The sequence below is a fragment of the Castor canadensis genome, chromosome 14, assembly GCF_047511655.1.
Source record: "Castor canadensis chromosome 14, mCasCan1.hap1v2, whole genome shotgun sequence".
Classification (NCBI taxonomy): domain Eukaryota; kingdom Metazoa; phylum Chordata; class Mammalia; order Rodentia; family Castoridae; genus Castor; species Castor canadensis.
Window position 1 is genome coordinate 110,484,778 of NC_133399.1, and position 19,390 is coordinate 110,504,167.

General features: G+C 42.3%; 1 protein-coding gene across 2 annotated transcripts in view; it reads right to left on the reverse strand.

Moving 5' to 3' along the window:
• Positions 1–1,189: 1,189 nt before the first annotated feature.
• The window catches only part of Mcph1 (microcephalin 1), a 218,627-nt gene continuing 200,426 nt past the window's right edge, over positions 1,190–19,390 (reverse strand). The window contains exon 13 of one of the 2 annotated variants that reach the window (XM_020181602.2): positions 1,190–9,395. In XM_020181602.2, the coding sequence (XP_020037191.2) occupies positions 9,343–9,395 (53 nt within the window). In that variant the 3' untranslated portion in view covers positions 1,190–9,342. The remainder of the gene's footprint in view (positions 9,396–19,390) is intronic. The other variant, XM_074055297.1, reaches the window with a different exon arrangement.

Genomic DNA, 19,390 nt, shown 5'->3' on the forward strand with positions numbered 1-19,390 from the left:
GGCGTTGTTTGAACTCACGCCGCCGTGTGAGTTTGCCCGACCTTGCTGGTCTTATGGGGTCATACGTTTTCCCCCGTTTCATTTCTTTTCAAAGTTGCTGTTTGTTTCAAGTCTTCAAATGAGCTAATGGGACTTCTGATGAGCAAAGGGGTAGAAAATGCCTTCTTTTAGGCTTTGATATTTATTTTGAATTATAGAATCTCAAAGAGCTGTTATAGAAAAAGGAAATCCTTCTCAAGCAACAATGAGGCTTAGAAATTGCAGTGAAAATGAGATAGCAGTGACTTAAGCAGTTTAATAAACCAGGGAGTGAACCCATGAGTTGGAAAACACTCCAGGCATTCTCAAGGACCCTAGACAGCCTCAGGTTGAGGGCTGGTTACCAGAAAGATGAACCACTTGACCACAGGGTTGTCTTTGGTGAATATGACGTCCAGGGAGTGGGGGGCAGAGCTGAGGACTAGATGCTGAGGTTAATAAACAAACGACCTAATCACCCATGCCCACAGAGTCTGTCCACTGACACAGTCCACTAAACTCCATGGCCTCTCTCGGCACCATGAACTCTGGTGACTTCCACCGGGACGAGAGCTGGACCTCGTGTTCATTTCACACAGGCAGCTGTTCGAGGAGAACTGTCCCAGTGCATCTGGCCGTTACAACAAAATACCACAGGATGGAGTAGCTTATAAATAACAAATTTACTGCTCTCAGTTCCTGAAGGCTGGAAGCCTGACATTAACACACCAGCAGATTCAGTGTTGGGTGAAGAAGGTCTGCTTTCTGGTCCATAAATGGCGCCTTCTTGCTGAGTCTCCACACAGTGGAAGGCAAAGCAGTCTCTTTAAGGGCACTAATCCCACTCATGAGGACTCTAACCACATCAACTGACCACCTCCCAAGATTCCACCTACTAATACCATCACCTTAGGAGTGAGGATTTCAACAGATGAACTTGGGGGAGGAAGCACAAATATTCAGACTATAGAAAAGAGGGAGAGAGGGAGGGGGCAGGGGGCAGGGGGGAGAAATGACCCAAATGTTGTCTGCACATATGAATAAAGAAAAAAAAAAGAGTGGGAGAATGATAAATGGGGTCTCTGCCACTCCTATCAACATACGATTCACCTTTGCCAAGAAACGTGACCCCTAGATGACTCATAGATCATCCATCACAATATGACACCACGCATAGAATTTCAGATGGCTTCTTTAGCTGTTAATTCCCCATTGGAGTCCAATCCAGATTTAGTGAGCATTTCAATGCTACCTATCAGGTTAGGGAATTTCCAGTTTACTTTTCTCCATTCAAAGAGTGACTAATTAAACAAACCTGTGGTACATCCATAGGACAGAGTACGGTTAGGCAACAAAGAGGAAGGATGTAGTGAAACACTCAAGAAGGATAACTCATCAGAGAATTATGCACAGTCAACAAGGCCAGTGACAAAAATTACTGTGTAATTCTGTTTGCATAATACTAACGAAATGACAAAATTATAGAAATGGGAGAATGACTAGTGATTTCCAGTAGTTAAGGTAGGGGGGACTAGTAGAGAAGCAGACAAACCAGTTATAAAGGGGTGACAAGAGGGCTCTTTTGGTGACAGAAATGTTCTGTTTATTTACTATGGTGGTGGACACACAAATCTACATCTGATAAATTGAATAGAACAAAATAGCCAAATACTACCCGTGAATATATGGATATCCAGACAAGTTCAATCACATGTGCGGGGTGTCTGATGTTTGTGCAGACTTATTTTCAAATTTTTCAGTCGATTCTAACGGCCTGTCAGAGTTACTGCCTTACCCACTCTTGAAAACCTTGGAAAGACTTTTACAACTTGCTTGCAACACATTGCTAGAAATAGCAATTTGGCTTAATAAGACATTAAAATCCCCAAATCATTAGTTCTTGTGCAGAAATAAATGGAATCCAAATTTATAACACCCTCTAAGTACTAAATCCTTGCTACTCAAACAGCATCCACTTCATCTGGGGGCTTGTTGGCTGGCCCCATCTTGGGCTGGCTGAATGAGAATCTGCAGCTTAGCAATATCCCCAGGTGATCTGAGTTCACATTAAAGTCTGAGAGCACTTGTCCTTTATTAAATTAGTCTGCTCAGATTATTCTCAGTCTTCAAATGAAATTATAAGGGGTGTGATTATCAATAACTATCTAGAAATTTTATTTCGGTAGCCCCTCAATGGAACTTCCAAAAACATGACATGATAATATTTAATATAACATATGGTAGAAAATGTTTTCCCCCAAATCATGGCAGTGAATGAAAGAAATGACAGGAACAGCTAAATGGAACATAAAAGGCTTGCCCTGACTTATCAAATGAAGTCTCACTGTGACTCATCTCTTTGGTGTGTTACATTTGACTGTCAAAGCAGCTTTCTGGGTTTGGTCAACATTATCATTCATGCACAGTTTCAGTCGGTGCTCTCTTGGGTGCCAAGGGTGAAAAACCGTGGGTCAGGAGATCTGATACTGAAATTCTTTTTGTGGAATACCTGCTAGTTAATTGCTTGATTCTGGAGGTCTCAGTCTCTTTGTCAACGGAGTGACGGACTGGACAACATCTACAAGGTGCCAATGCAGGCATCGTGGAGGTTCCCCTGTGGGGAAGGAAGCGCTCCTTGGGTGAGGATCTGAAACCTCAAACCCCCACCTCTCTCCACCCCAATTTAACTGGAGCAGTTCTGATGTGATCTGTCATTATCTGTTGCACTTCCTTATGCAACCTCATCAGAAGAAAAGGGTTTGCTAGTTAAAGCTCAAAGCAAATGTCATGCAAATGCTTTGATTGAAGGTTAGGACCATGGACACTCAGGTCTATCAGAGGCAGGACAATTATGTAGCGCTGAGGATGGTGAATACTTAAAAATTGATTGCTAAGCATCAAACACTTTCATAGCTGCATTGTGTTTAGCCTGTCCTCATCACTACAATGAAATACCCTTATAAGAAAAGAGGCTTATTTATAACGCTTGGCTCTGGTGAGGACATTGTAGATGGCACCACAATGTCTGGAACCAGACCAAGAGAGAGATGTCACATGGTGAGACAGGAAGCCAGAGACAGCCTGGGGTCCCATGACAACTACAGCCAAGAACACAGCCCACACTGCCCCAATACTAATAACCTCCCACTAAACCTCACCCCACGAAGGTCCCATCACCTTTGACATTGCCAAACTGGAGACCAGGCTTCTAAGACATGAACCTTCGGGACATGCTCAAACCGCATCCAAACCACAGCACATGGCTAGGGCTGAACACGCCTGTCCTATAGGGTAGGGAACAGAGCAATGGATCAGAGCTAGATGCCTGGACCCAATGCTGCTTCTTCTACCGCCCAGCTTATGTGACTGTGTGCAAGTTGTTGGATCGCTGAAAAGCAATCAAATACAAACCCCACAGTCCCTTATCTGTACTTTCCACACTCTGGAAACCAGGTTTTTGTAGCTGAATTAGAGGCGAACTTTGATGTGACTGTATATGAACCTATCAGTAGTTTTTGTTTCTTCTGCTTAATGTTCTCACTGAGGGAACATTACTTTTACAGGCATCATTTTCCTCCATCAAATGTGTCCTCAGGATAGCCGAGGCTGATGCTGAGTTGAGAACAAGAGGTGTATTGTGGGAAATTCCTGTGAAAAATAAAAGGAACTGGAAATAGGATGGGATAAGGAAAGCCTTCAGGCCATCTGGGGGACCTGAGAGCTAAGACCAGGTTGCAGATTGCACAAGGTCTCCGCCAAGTCAGAGACCAACTCCGTGGGGAGTTCTGGATTGGCTAATGGAAGGGTCTGGGGTTAGGGACAACCACCCAGGTCCCTGGCCTGCTGTGCCCAGATTGTGGCTGAGGGTTGCCTTGGAAGAGGTGGCCATGGTGTGGCATCTGAGGCCAGCCTTAAAGGAACCAAGAGCTGGAGACTGGCGTGTGCTAGCTGCCTACACTCATGGTGGCTGAACACAAAGTTCTTTCTTGAAGAGGTTGGAGTGGTACAGCTTTGACATTTATGCACCATAAAATTCACTCACTGAGTGAGTACTGTTTAGTGATTTTAGTGAACACATAGCTGTGCAAAGTCACAATCCAGTTCCAGAAAGCTTCCACTTCCCAGAAGTGCTTGCTGGGTCATATTGAAAAGCTTTTGCACATCAAGGGAATTAATTACCAGAATGGGAGAAAATTTTTTCACCTATTCAACAGATACAGGATTAATATCCCAAATATACAAAGAGTTCGAAAAACTAAACAGCAAGAGAACAGATAATCCAATTAATAAATGAGTAAATAAATGGAGTTCTCAGAGGAAGTTATGGCCAATAAATGCATGAAGAAATGTTCAACACCCTTCGCCATAAAGGACATGCAAATCAAAACTGCACTGAGATTCCATCTCACTCCAGTCCAGTTGGCAATCACCAAGAAAATGAGCACCAAATGTGGGCGAGGATGTGGGGAAAGGAACCCTCAACCACTGCTGGTGGGAATGCAAACTAGCGAACCTCTCTGGAGATCAGGATGGAGGTTCCTCAAAAACTAAAATTAGACCTACTTTATGACCCTGCTATCCACTCGTGGGCATGGATCTGGAGGAGTGTAAGCCGGTGTCCAAGACAGACTTTTAATCCATGTCTAGCACGGCACTACCCATAATAGCTGAACTTTAGAATCAGGCTACATGCCCAACGACCAATGACTGGACAACAATGGAGTATTATTAAACCATAAAGAAGAATGAAATTACATCATTTTCAGGAAAATGCATGGAACTGGAGATCATCTTGTTGAGTGAGATAAGCCAGACTCAAAAAGCAAAATATCACATCTCTCCTATGTGGAATCTAGACCTAAAATGACACCACCACCACCATTACTACTACTACTAGCAGGACAATGAGTATAAAGGGATCTGTTAGGCTAGGCACATTGACTTATGCCTATAAATTCAGATACTAGGAAGGCAGAGATTGGGAGGATCAAGATTCAAGGCCAGACCAGACAGAAGTCTGGGTATGGTGGTGCATAGCTATGACCCAAGTACACAGGAAGCATAAATAGGAGGATTGAGGTCTCGGCTGGCTGGGGCATAAATGAGAGACCCTATCCCCAAAATAACTAAAGCAAAAAGGGCTGGGATGGGGTTTAAGTGGTAAAGTGCCTACCTAGCAAGAGCTGGACCCTGAGTTCAATTCCCAGTACCACCAAAAGGTGGGGAGGGATCAACATAAGAGGGGAAGGGAACAGGAGAGGGTGTTGGGGTAAACATGATTACAGTATGCTGCACATACATGTATGTATACATACGTACATATATATGTGTGTGTGTGGGGGGGTGAAGATAGCACAATGAAACCCACTAAAATGTTTGAAAAAGGCAGGGGAGTTGGGAGTATAATAGGGAGGACTTGTTCAAAGTGCATTGTACCTATCTATGGGACCATCACAATGAAGCCCCTTATACAATAACATACACTAATAAAAAGGTGTGCTGTGTGTTCTTACTCCTCCTCCCAGCCACAGGAAACCACTGATCTATGTTTTTCCTCTAGATTTTCCTGCTCTAGAAATACTTCCCCATGCAGAGCCACACAGCATGGAGCCTTTTGACTCTGGCTCTTTCCTGTATGTTTTGAAGGTCGTCCATGTTGTGCACACAGTGTAGTTTGTTCTCCTTTACTGCTGGGTGGGTGCCGAGGGGAAGGAGGGATGTAGGGATGGAGGCATCACATCTTGTTTATCCATTTAAGGTTTCCGGGTGTTTCCTTGCCGGCCGTATGAACAATGGACCAATGAGCATTTGTGTTCGAGTCCTGGTTAGACACTATCTGTATCTCCTGAGTTCATACCTAGGAGTGTAATTACTGGCCATATGGTAAACACCTTTAATTTTTTAAGAAACTGCAAAATCGCTCTCCAGAGTGACTGTATCATTTTCCTGTCAGACCAGCAACATAGGAGTTGCAATGTATTACTCTGTGGTCAGTGCAATGAGGACTCCTTGTGCTTTCATGTGCTTTTTCACCATTCACATATATTTTTTCTTTTGGCAGTGCTGGAGATTGAACTCATGGCTTCACGCTTGCTAAGCAGGTGCTCTCCCTCTTGCACCATGCCTCCAGCCCTTTCCTTTTTGCTTTGGATATTTTTGAGATAGAGTCTCACTTTATGCTAGGACCTGCCTAGATCTTAATCCTCCTATTTGTGTTTCCTGGATAGCTGGTAAGACAGGCATGCACCATTGCACCCAGCCATTGGCTGAGATGGGGTCTCATGAACTTCTTCCCTGTCCTGGCCTTGAATCACAATCTTTCCTTATGTCTGCCTCCAAGAAGCTGGGATTGCAGATTCGAGCCACCACACCTGGACTTCGTTTACATATTTTCATGTGTGAAGTGTCTTTTACCCATTGTTTATCTTACTGAGCTATGAGTTCTTTACATACTCTGAATAGAAGTCCTTTATCAGATAAATGATTTGTGGCTGCCTTATTTTCTTTTTTTTTAAGACAGGATATCACTATGTAGCCCAGGCTGGTTGTGAACTTATGACCCTCTTGCTTCAGCCTTCTAAGCACTGGAATTACAGACATAAGCCACCCTGCCTGGCTCTTTTCATTTATTTAATTAATTGTTTATTCTGGAGTCAAAATTTTTAATTTTGATGAAGTCTAGCTTTTGCTTTTATGAATTGCACCTTTAGTGTCAGATCTAAGAAAACTTTGCCGAACTTAAAGCTAGATTTCCTGCTGTGTTTTTGCTACACAGTTCATAATTTTAGTTCTCATCGTAGGTCAGTGGTTCTCAGCCAGGGGACATTTGGGACTACGGAAACATTTTGTTTTTCACGCTGGGTGGGGGATGCTGTCAGCTAAAATGTTGAGGACAGAGATACTGTAAAACACACTACAGTGCAGAGGACACCCCACTAGGACACCATTTTCCTACCTAAAACATCAACAGTGCTGAGGTTGAGGAGCCCTGGCTGTTTTTTCTTTCATTTTGAGTATGCTTTTGTGTATGGTAAGAGATGAGAATCTAAGAGCTTTTACAATTTCTATCTGCATTTTCCCCACTTTTTCCAGAACCAACTGTTGAAGAGAACATTCTGCTACACTGAATGACCTCGATACCACTGAGGAAATCAGAGCATAAACAGCAGCACTTTTACCTGGCCCTGGATTCCTTATTGTGTTTCTTTGATCTACATGTCTCTTTTTACTCCAATACTGCATTTCTTGATTGCTGTAATTTTAGTCATTTTCCAAATCAGGTATTGTCAACGTTCCAACTTTGTTCTTAAAAAAAAAAAGTTTTGACTATTAGAGGATCTTTGCTTTTTCATATAAATTTTGGTATCAGCTTTCCAAGTTCTACAAAAGAGATGCCTAGGATTTTGATGGTGGTCACATGGAATCTGTAAGTCAGGTTGGGAACTATCCTCTTAACAATACTGAGTCTCCTAATCCATCAACTTCATACCTTTCTCCACAGATGTAGGCCTTAGTTTCTAGTTATAGTGTTTTATAGGTTTCTGTACACAGACCTTAAACTTCGTCAGTTTTATTCCTTTCAGAAGCTATTGTAAGTGAATTGCATTCTTCATTTTATTCCAAATTGCTTATTGATAACATGTAACAGTTGGTTTTGTGCATTGATTTTGTACCCATAATCTTGCTGAACTTGTTCTAAGTTTGAGTAGGGTTTTCTTTGATTCCTTATAATTTTTATATGTAGTACCACATACTCTGAGAATGACGAGTTTCACTTCTGTATTTCCAACCTATATGTCTTTAATTTCTTTTTCTTGATTTCTTCTCTTGGTAGAATCTATACTACAATGTTGAATAGAATTGGTAAGGGCCACAAGCTAACTTTCAAAAAAAAAAAAAGACAACAAAACTGAGAATTCTGAGAACATTTAGCCCTATGTGTTTTGGGTAAGAGACTGGAGACCCACAGAATTTTTGGGAAGATAAAGTGAGGTACCATGTGTGTAAAGTGCACAAGCCACTTGTGCACTGGCACAAGCCAGTCCTCATACCACACCATACCACCTTTTAGAAAGAGAATCTCAGCTGGTTACTGGTAGGCTAGCATGGAAGTCATTTTAGCACTGAGGATTCAGCCTTGAGTAGAGGCTGAGGCGGGCCTCATCTATGGCTGAGTTTTTCTGTGGCATGTCCCCACATTAGTGCAGTTTTTGTTAGCCTCCTAAAGTACTTTTGGAGGTAGGGAGAGGTAACCAAGCCCAGGAGGCTGTGGACAGAGTGAAGAACATGGACTTGGGCATGATGATATGTGCTAAAGTCTAGCTGTTGAAGATGATGACCCCTCTCGGGGTTATTTGGGGGTCTACATTATTAATGAACCTGGGGGGGGACCCTGAGTTATTTCTAGCTGCATTGCTACCTCCTTGTGGAAACAAGAGCTCTTCCACAGAAGAGGAACAGTGCCATGATGAACTCTTAATGGTGTCTTTGACCTCACTGGGATTGAGCATGTCTCTCCTTTAAACTGTGACCAGCCTTCTAAAGTGTGCCCTTTGATTCAGCCCTAGCTGACTCCCCTTGAGGGACAGTAGGGACAGTAGGCATTAGGGTGGCCAGTGCAGACTCTGGTCTCTGTTGATGATGCCATTCCCATCAAGTAGAACGTTCCTTTAGTGTGGGAAGGTTGCCTGTCTACAACACCTGATACCTGAAATCTAATCTCGGCTATCCAAAATACTTCTTGGAAGCATGTAAATAAATATTTAAACGAGATTTAATTATGGCACTAACTGTAAGATCTAGTTACTTGTGCTAGGGTACTCAGACAGTCCAAGCCATCATCATTGTGCAGCACTTGCCAGCTGTCTCCCTTAATTACTGTGGGAAGACTCTCAGATACTTCTATGAACCTTAGTGACTAGTGAGTGTCTTTTATAACGAGTATATGACATGTCTATAAAGTTCTGAGAGAAAAAAATTATGGGGTTCTTTAGCTGTTCTCAGTAATAAAGCAATTTTAATGATTTTCTACTCTTTAATGACAAAGGCTCTGTGGCCTTTTAATTATGATCATTACTAAGATATAAAACTAGCATTCTGCAGAAGGAGCCCAAATGGGCTGGCCAATGCTTTTCTGAGACACAAATGCAGTCTTGATAAGTCATAGAACAGAGTTCTGAACATAAAACCTCATCAAGCGTGAGGGAGACACCCGAAGTCACAGGCATTCTCGGAGGTCAGTTCCTTCTTCTCACAGCTGTTTCTCACTTGAGTGTTCAGGCAGCTCGAGTGCTGTGTCTGCAGCTGCCATATGCCATTGTCTAGTCATTGCTGCAAGTAGTTCTCGAAGGCACAGACCTTGTGCTGAGTGATCGAATCTAGAGAGGGAAAGAGAAGCAGTTTGATATTTATTACAGCCAGTCGCAGCACTGCAAAGTAATAGCCTTTTTATGCATATACTAAATCATACTTTAAAAGCTTTAAATGGTTCAGAGCTGTCTTGTCCATAGGCCAGTCTATCCTGATGGCACATGTGGCTTTTAAAAATAAAGTAAAATATAATAAAGCAAAACAAGTAATTCAGTCTCCCAGTAGCACTGGACACAGGCACTCAACAGGCCACTCATCGTATTAGGTTATAGTACACAGTGGCCATTCCCCCCATGGCAGGATGCTCTGTTAGACGGAATGGGAAGGTTGTCTGTCTACAATGTAAGAGACCTGAAATCTAACCTGTTATCTCAAATACTTCTTGGTAGGGTGTAAATAAATTTTTAAATTAGTTTTAACTATGAGACTAACTGTAAGATCTAGCTAGCTGTGCTGTCTCATCCAGCTAGGCAGGTATTTTATGTGAAATACAAGCACATGCTTCCTAAAACTTGCTTGGTTTATTGTGGTTCAATTGAAGAGGCTCAACTTGTGGGCTCTAAAGGCCTGTAGGTTTGCAGAGTGATTGTTTTGTGAAAATTAGCTGCTGCTGAACAGTCAGCACAGGTGTGCCTGGCAGCTGGCCCTAACAGTCCTCCCCTCTTTCCTCAATACTAGAAAGCTTAAGGCTTTCGTACGCTACGTAACTACAATTACATTTGAAGGACCTTAAGAAGTCACGCTGGTGAACCATGGAAGATGGAAAGCCATAATGATGTACAGAACCAAGAAAAAAATGGGTTCATTCAATGCCTTTGGCTTTTCTTGTGCAAACTTTTACCATGAGAAAGTTTTTTTCTTATTTATGTACTCATATTTTATGGCTATTTTGTTTCACTGGACTTGGTTGAGCTGTAGGTAAAGAGCTGTTTCCTATACCATTCATAAAGTAATTCAGCTGTATTTTCTTCCAGGTTGTAAAAGCTCTATGGATTCTACTTTCACACTAGACTGCTGACCAATATCATTTCTGAAAACGATGCAGAAAGGATGATGCTTTCCTACTTAATATGAACATTCAACATAATCCAAAAAATTTCCAATTTTGGAAAATGAAAATTAATATATTTGTTTAAATGTTTACATGAAAGAGAAGATTCACAGGAAGACAATTTTGAAAACGAGGGTTAATAAGACAGTACTTCACATACCATATATTGAAAGCAATTGTACTGTAGTGTAATTACAGCAGTAAAATCGTATGTGGTTCCCACAGAACAGACAAACAGATCAATGGAGGAGAGTAACTGGAAACACACCCATAAAGAGGAATTATGAGATGACTCACGGGGGCGTTACAGATCAGTGGAAAATAGATGAGCTAAATAAATCACATGTTCCCCTTCTCGTACCACAGAGAAAATAAACCTCAGGTAGATGAAAGTTCCAGACATTAAGAAAAGCTCTAAATAGAAGACATAGGAGACTATTTTTAATGCTCACGGGGAAAAAAAACTTTACACGCAGTAGCACGAAAGTTAGACACCAAGCAGAGGGATAAATGTATTTTATTTATTTATTTGTTTTGGTAGTACTGTGGTTTGAACTCAGGGCTTCACGCTTGCCAGGCAGGTGCTCCACCACTCGAGCCACTCTGCCAGCCTTGTATTTGATTTTATAAAAGATAATAATAAAAAAATCAAAACCTGTCATACTAAAGACACCACAAAATTAAAGACAACAGCCAGAGAGAAACGATTAGCATGTGTGATTAGTGTCATTACACAATGTGAAAAAGATTATTCAATTAAAAATAGGCCAGGATGAGAAGAGGCAATGCGTGAAATATTAATCCCTTCTCACATATTTTCATACTGAACAGTAACTTAGTCATCTGCGAACCGAAAATTACATATTGAGATCTGTTTGTTTTAACTCATCAGATCACCAAGCACTGCAAATATGGGCGATGCCCAGTACTGGTGAGGATGTGGGGAAAATGCAACTGGCATGCTGTTAGTAGGCATGCAGACTGGTGCAGCCTCATGCATCAGAATTTACAGCACCCGGGGCGGGGATGTAGCTCGGTGGTACAGTGTTAGCCTAGCATGTGCGAGGTCCTGGGTTCAACCCCAGCACCAAAAAAGAAAAGACAAAAAAAAAAAAATTTACAGCATACACATCCTCGGGCACAACGACTCCTCTCTTAAGAATCTACCTCATAGAAATACTCATGTGGATTAGACTAGAGTATTTATATATCAAGACACTTCTTGAAAATTGAGTTCAAATTATTTCAGTTATGACACAGAGAAAAAGAGACAGAGAGAGACAGAGAGAGATTAAATAGCAGATACAGTGGAAATAACCCAAATGTTCAATGACAGGAAGTGGAAAAATTAACCACGGTACCTGTGATGCTTAAAAAGAATGGAGTAGCTACATGTCAAACTGGAAGGATCTTCTAGACTCAACAGCTACTTAAGGCTCATAGAAAATATGTGATCTTATTTACATAAAAACAAATCCCCAAATAATACCTAGGTTTACCTATATTTCTGTGGAAATCTGTTTCCTAAAAACAGCCGCAAGATATACTTCCATCTTTATGGAACTTACTTTAAGGAAGTGTAGTAAGATTGGGGGACCCAGTGTACATCTCTACTGCTTGAATTCTTTGATCATGACATCAAATATCACTCCATCCACCCACGCTTTCCATCCATCCATCAAAAGGCTGCTGGAGACAAGCTGACTTTTGAATTTTAAAAAAGATAAAAACAGACACCTAACGGTCACCTCCCAGCACAACAGCTCGCCCTTGCGCCTCACACGCTGTGTTTTGGACTTCTGAGAAGAGGTTCTGAGGCACATGTGTGTCCAGCCTGAGCACAGAGTCAGTGCCCTGGGGGGGTCAGAACAAAAGCCCATTTGACGGCTGAGTGATGGCTGGCAGCTGCGGGAGCCATACCCACAGAGCCCCTCGCAGCTCCGAGTTCCCAACTGTAAACACACGCAGGAAAGATGGTTTCTATCCAAGCTCATCTGGCATCTGAAGATAGCCACGTCCCTCAATTCCAATGTCACATCATATGAATAATCCTCAAACACCCAATAAAATGTGACCATGGGACAGATGTGAGAGTAATGCCAGTGCTAGCTAGAGGAAAGCGATACGAACAGTAAACTGAGCTGCACAGAACGGCTCCATGAAATTTAAATTGGAAAAAAAAAAACCCAAAACCTTTTCTTTTTTTAAAAAAATAAGGTTACTTAGCAAACCTTGGCACACGTTTTACACGAGTTAAAGTTTACGAGCCATACGTCTGTGTGGTCTTGCGGTGAGGAGATGGAATTGACATGCTGCCGACATTAATTTTTTAAAAAGTAGTGGGCAGGCCACCTTATTTAACTAAAACTCCAGCTGCCAACGGCTCGACAGGGCTGTAATACTGTGCGCAGAGATCAAGAGCACTGGGGGCTGCTAGGAGCGGTTAGCTTTACTTATCAAATAAGCAGAGTTTCAGAGCTGGGAGAGACATCAGTGGCTCTGCAGCCAGACATCCAGTCAATTAAGGCGTCTTCTCTACTTCACTATGGGATGAAGGTCAGTGGTCTCTGGGGACACTTTGGCTGGGCTGAACTACTTGAGGCACCCCGCAGCAGCAGAGCCCAGTCCTTAGAAATGTTCCCAAAGTCCTTTCTCACGCCGAGCTCACAGCTACCCGCTGGGGAACTTTCATCATGGATCTCAGTTTGCTCCAGAACCAGCTGACCAGGTCTCTCCTGTCCTCTCCTCTGCAGCGGAACCAACCTTTTGTTCCCTCGCTTTGGCTCCCCTGGTGCTGCCGATGAGGCACCTCACTCAACATTCTTCTGATGCCCAGAACTCAGGTCTGGCATCATCTTCAATGCCTCTCTTTTTCCACAGTTAATCTTTCAGCGATTGCAGCTGACTCTGAAGTGACTTATAACACTTCTGTCAGCATTAACCTAGTCTTACCCGTCCGAAGTGATCATCTGACTCACTGCAACCGCCTAAAATTGCTGTGTTCCACTTAAAAACATGCACTGGAGCCCTTGCCCCTTAAGTAGAATCATTCCTGACTTGCACTTAGCACAACACGCACTTCTTATTACTGTCTATCCGGACCTTGAATGGTCCTATGGTCCATCGAGAAACTGCCTGCTTCCCCAGCCTCATTCCTGTCCCACTGTCCTGTCTCCTTTGTGTCAGTCATTCCAGGCCTACTGCTTCTCCTGATCACTCACCCTTTGTCTTACCTGTTCCCTGGCCCGGCAGAGCAGACCTGCAGATCTGACGAGTCCATCTCCTCTTCCTCATTTGATGCTGGCTCAAATGCAGCTCTCAGCAAGGAGCCCACTTACTGCCACCCGACGTACCTATTTTCCTCATAGCATTTACCCCCGCAGAATTTTGTCTAAATTTGTCTTTCGCCTTCTCCCTTAGTATGTGTGTCCCACAGGAGTGAGAATGGTATTTTTCCTGTTGATAGCTGTACGTTCAGTGCCTGGAATATGCTTGGCACACGAGAAGTGCAAAATAAATGTCTGTTGACTTAAATAAATGGATGACCTGATACCATGGGCTATGTTTGGAGGAAACAGCTCTAATAAGGTAGCAGTTCTGTGTTCTTTTTGGCCCTCACACTGCCTGGAGATACCCGACCCTTCTCTGAGGGCGCACTGAGGGCTCAGGCCAAGGACAAGACAGTCTGGCCTTCCTTGGCATTCCTAGCGCACCAACTTTTGATGGTTATCCAGGAAATGGGAATAAAATGAATTTAGGGCCAGACCTAACTTTGCTGTTATTTACTATTTTATTTATTATATTTTATAGCTATTATAGTTGTAGACACTAATAATTTCAGTAAGTAGATTTTATGAAGCACATTCTTGCGGAATTAGTTCCAACAGTTTCTGGATCCTCTTGGAAGACAGTTGTACCACATCTAAGTAAGATGATCTCTCTCTTCCTTTAGAATTCTTACACTTTGTTTCTCTTTCTTATGTTATTCTCTTGAGTGGAAACTCTAGAACGCTGTTGAAAGCACTGCAGATTACTTCATCACGCTATGAAATTTCCCATCTACTTCTAGTGTCTGAAGAGTTTTTTTTTTTATCATGAGTTGGTTTCATTCTTACATTCTTAGGTTTCTACTTGGTTTTGTGTTCTTTTTTTTTTTTTTGCACACTACTTAATTTGATTTGCTAATATTTTATTCTGGATTTTTTTATATTCATGTTTATAATAAATTTGGGCTCTAATTTTTTATTTGGGACCTGTATTAGCTCAAGCCAGGCTGTCCCTATACAGTGATGCTAATAACTTCCTTCTTTGTTTATCTCTGTAACGACTTGTAACTTTTGATAAAACTTATTACTAAAACTATTTTAGATGGCATTTAAAAATTTTTCTTTGGTAAAATATATGAAACATAAATTTATCACTTTAACTATTTTTAAGCACACACGTAAGTGGCATTAATAACATTCACAGAGCTATGTAGAGTCACCACTATCAAGTTCCAAAATGTTTTCATCATCCCAAACTGAATCCTTGTAACCACCAATCAATAACCCTAGGCTATTCTGCAACCTGTAGAATATTTTCTACCTGTTCTACGTGTCTAGGACACAAATCTTATATGAGTGGAATCGTCAGCACTTGTCCCTTCTCTCTTCCTTCCCTTCCTCCCTCTCTCCCTTCTTCCTCCTTTTTTCTTGCTCTCCCTTCCTCTCTCTTTCCATCCTTCCTTCTTTAGGCAGCTAGCCTTGAACTTGTGATCCTCCTGCCTCAGCCTCTTGAGTGCTGGATTATAGATGTGGGATGCCATGCCCAGCTTGCCTTTCTTTTTAAGACACAGTAATACTGTACTGTAAGAACACTTCACATCTTGTCTTTCCATTCATCTGTCAGTAGACGCTTGGGTTCCTCCTACCTTTTGGCTATTGTGAAACAATGCTGCTATAACTATGGATGTACAGGTATTCTCTTGAGGCCATGCTTACACTTTTTTGGATATATACCCAGAAGTGGAATTTCTGGATCATCTGATAATTCTAGTTTTCACTTTCTGATACCTCACCATACTGTTTGCCATAGTGGGCCACAATATTTATGCTCTATTAAGCAGAGCCAAGGGTTCCAATTTGCCCACATCCTCTCAAACACTTGCTGATTTTTAGCTATTTGTTTCTGGATGGTACCATCGTAATGGGTGTAAGATGATATCTCACTGTGGTTTTGACTCACCTTTCTCTATGATTAGTGATGTTGAGCACTTTTTTATGTGCTTATTGTACATTTGTAAGCTTTTATGGAAAAAATGTTTACCCAAGTTCTTTGCCCATTCTTTACTTAGGTTGTTTGTCTTTTGTTGTGGATTAGTAGCAGGAGCTTTTCTAGATATTCACCCTCATTATTTGCAAGTATTTTCCTCTCTTCAGTAGACTGCCTTTCATGTTGTTGACTTCTTGATGCACTGAAGTCTGTATTTCTGATATCCTCAAATTGGTCTGGTTTTACTTTTGTTGTCTCCCTTGCAGGTTTTTCTTCCCACCTTCTGTGTTACCTGAGATGGAGAATAAGATGGGTCCTGTAGAACTTCCAGCCAGAGGAGAGCCACTGCAATCTGTTCTGCTCCATCTAGCTCTGGGGAGTAGGTGAGGAGGATCTGGGAACCAGGCTGCCAGCACAGGCCATAAACTCTCCCGCTGTTTTGAGGATGGATTTCCTTCATTGGGGGTCTGTCTGGTGGCTGAAAACCTTTAATTGCTGTATAGAGCTCCTGAAAAGTTGGTTCAGAGGGCTCCTGGTTTGTTTTCTGATGTTTTAATGGGGGGGGTGAGAACTTGGAGCTCCCTGGTCACCATTTTGTTGACATTCTCTGTACAGGAAGTACATGTGATAGGTGGTGAGAGGCACACTATTGTTCACCTTTTTTTTTCTTTTGGATGGGACTGGGGTTTGAACTCAGGGCTTCACACTTGCAAAGCAGGTGCTTCACTACTTGAACCACACCTCCAGTCCATTTTGTTCTGGTTATTTTGAAGATGGGGTCTTGCTAACTATTTGCCTGGGATGGCCTCGATCTCAGTCTCCCAAGTAGTAGGATTACAGTTGTGAGTCACTGGTACCCGGCTTCCTGTTCACTTTTTTAAGTGGTTGAAGTTATTCAGATTTTCTATTCCTTGACTTGATTTTGCCAGACATTTTCTAACATTCATCCGTCTTTCCTGTTCTCACATTTATCAGCACACTGTGGCTTATCACGCTGCCCCGAGTTGTGACATCTGTACTGGACCTACAGTTATGGCCCCAATCTCATTTTTGTATTGCTCCCTTCCTCTCTTTCACAACACTGCTAGCATGTTTACCGTTTAGAAACTTCCTCGGACCCAAGGATTCAGACTTTGTTATTGTGAAGCTTCTTTTCCTCTTTTGTTACTTTGCATTGACTTTGATATTTTTTTCCTTCCTACTTTCTTCAGGCTTAATCTCCTGCTATATATACATTTATCTTCAAGCACCAAAGTTTAAGAAAAAATTGGCTAAAAATATAATAATTTCACCTGACTATTTTCTCTTCCAGCAAACTGGTTAAAGTTTATTGTTGTTTTGCTCTGGTGTGGGACACCCAGTCTCAGGCCTGCTTATAGAATATTGGTTTCTCCAGGGCACAGTTTGAGAACCACTACAGTTATCCAAACGAAGTTCTACTTCCTGAGCCCAGAATAAGATTTTCTTACAGGGAGATGCTGACCTGGAAATCAGGAGGCTCGACCTCTACTTCATGCTGTGTACAAGTAGATTTCCATAGGTGACCTCAGAATTAATTTTGAGCTGTATTAGTCAGCTAGGCTTGCTATAACAAAGGGCCAAAGATTGGGCAGGTTAAACTAGATATTTCCTCTTTCATAGTTCCTGAGGCTGGAAGTGTGAGATCAAGGTGACTCTGAAGTTGTTTCTCCTGAGGTCTCTCTCCTTGCCTTGCAGATGCCACCTGCTCCCTGTGTCCTCTCATGGCCTTTTCTCTGTGTGTGTGGACATCCTTTCCTTATAAGGAAAACCAACATAGTGGATCAGGACCCGAACTCATGACCTCATTTAACCTTCTTTACTTCTTTAAAAGCCCTATCTCCAAACACAGTCAAATTCTAAGGTACCCACAGGGCTTCAGCGTAAGAATTCAGCCATGATATGAACTCCATCACTTTAGATTCCGTGATGTCCAACATGAGCTGTCTGATGCACAACAACAACAAAAGGAATAAAGTCTAACAAACTCCAAAGCCATAAGAAAATCTCTTTTAGAGTCATAACCCAAAGCATTAATTAACCAGGCCCATAGCAAAGTCAGGGCAAAGCGATCAGCAACCCCCGTTGGGAGGCTGAGCTTTCAAGTTTCTTTTCTGTCCTTAACCTTCCAGCCCCCAGAGCCACAGAAAGGCTGTTACAGTCTTGAGCACTCACTCAGAGGGCTCTGTGAATGTGTACAGCAAAAGTCTTGAGGCTGAGTGGTAGAAGCCTGCAATCCCAGCTACTTGGGAGGCAAATCTTGGGAGTACTGTAGTTTGAGGCTAGTTGGGCAAAAAGTTAGTGAGACCTTCTCTTAACAAACAAGTTAGGCACGGTAGTGTATTTCTGTCATCCTAACTATGCGGGAGACTTAAGTAGGAGGACTGAGGTCCAGGCAAAAACATGAGACCATTTCTGGAAAATAACTGAAAACAAAAAGGCTGGGGGCGGGGGGAGGGCGGCAGACACTCAAGTGGTAGAACACCTACCTCACAAGACCAAGTCTCTGAGTCAAACCCCAGTACCACCAAAAAAAAAAAAAAAGCCTTGAGAAAATTAACTTTCACAACCCAAATACCTAGCACTCACAGCTAAATAGCCACTTTGACTTTCCAAACCAACGACCACATTTCTACTGATGTATATAAAATGTGGCCTTGTTTATGATATTTTCAAATCTGAGTCTGTTCCAGGTTAGTGTTTTGTTTTAAAGTGAGACTTCAAGACTGTGCCTTTGGCTGGTAAAGATGCAGGGAGGGACTTTTACTTTCCAGTTTGGTTCCTGCCTTTATTACAGGTTTTAGTATATATACCTCTGAAAAAATCTGTAGCCTGTGAGTTGAAGTCTACTGGTGTAGATTTAAGAAAGGGGACCCAGCGGGTTAAGAAATTTCAGAGACAGCCAGGTAGAACCATTTGGTGGCCAACGTATGCAATTCAAGAACTGAGGCACTTCCTTTCTGAGCCCGCTCTTTTTAAGGCTCGCACTAAAGAATGGCTTTATCGGCTAGCAGGTTAAAATTGCTATGTACATACATCCATGTATACTTTCAAAAAGGGTTCTAAATGTTAGACACTGGAATTATAGTATTCCATCAGTTTTGGTTCCCATTCATCTCTGTTTTGGCAATTACTTTCTGAGTGGTTGCTGGGCTGCTGTGTCAGGATTCCTAGATGAGGATAAATTAGGCTCCTTGGGAAGAGAGGGGCTAGATGCAAGGGGTGGACCTGCCTCCTGTCCTTCTGTTTTCTTCTCTGCCACTGTCTCTACTTGCAGCCGGCCTCCAGCCTTCTGTGACCAGTTCCTCATCCATGCCACGACGATGTGGACCAATATGAACTTGAACAAACTTCCCATACCATTTAGACACAAAGCTTGAAGGTCCACAGCCTCCTTTGTGGCCTAGTTCCACAAAACGCCACAGCTAACACACAACTATGGCAGGGGGTGGGGGGGGGTGGGGGATAGTGAGCGAGCCATGCCAGGCTGATAAGGGCCTCTAGGCTACCATGGCTCTTTTTTGCTGAAAATATCGGCATGGGGAAACAGTGAAATCTAATGCTCTTTGTGAATTATAAGGAAACCATGTCAAGGCTCAACTCTTTTTTTGGCAACGCTGTTGAGAATATTATACTATGTTCCCACAATAGCATAAATGTATGTCTTATCTCTTGAACACA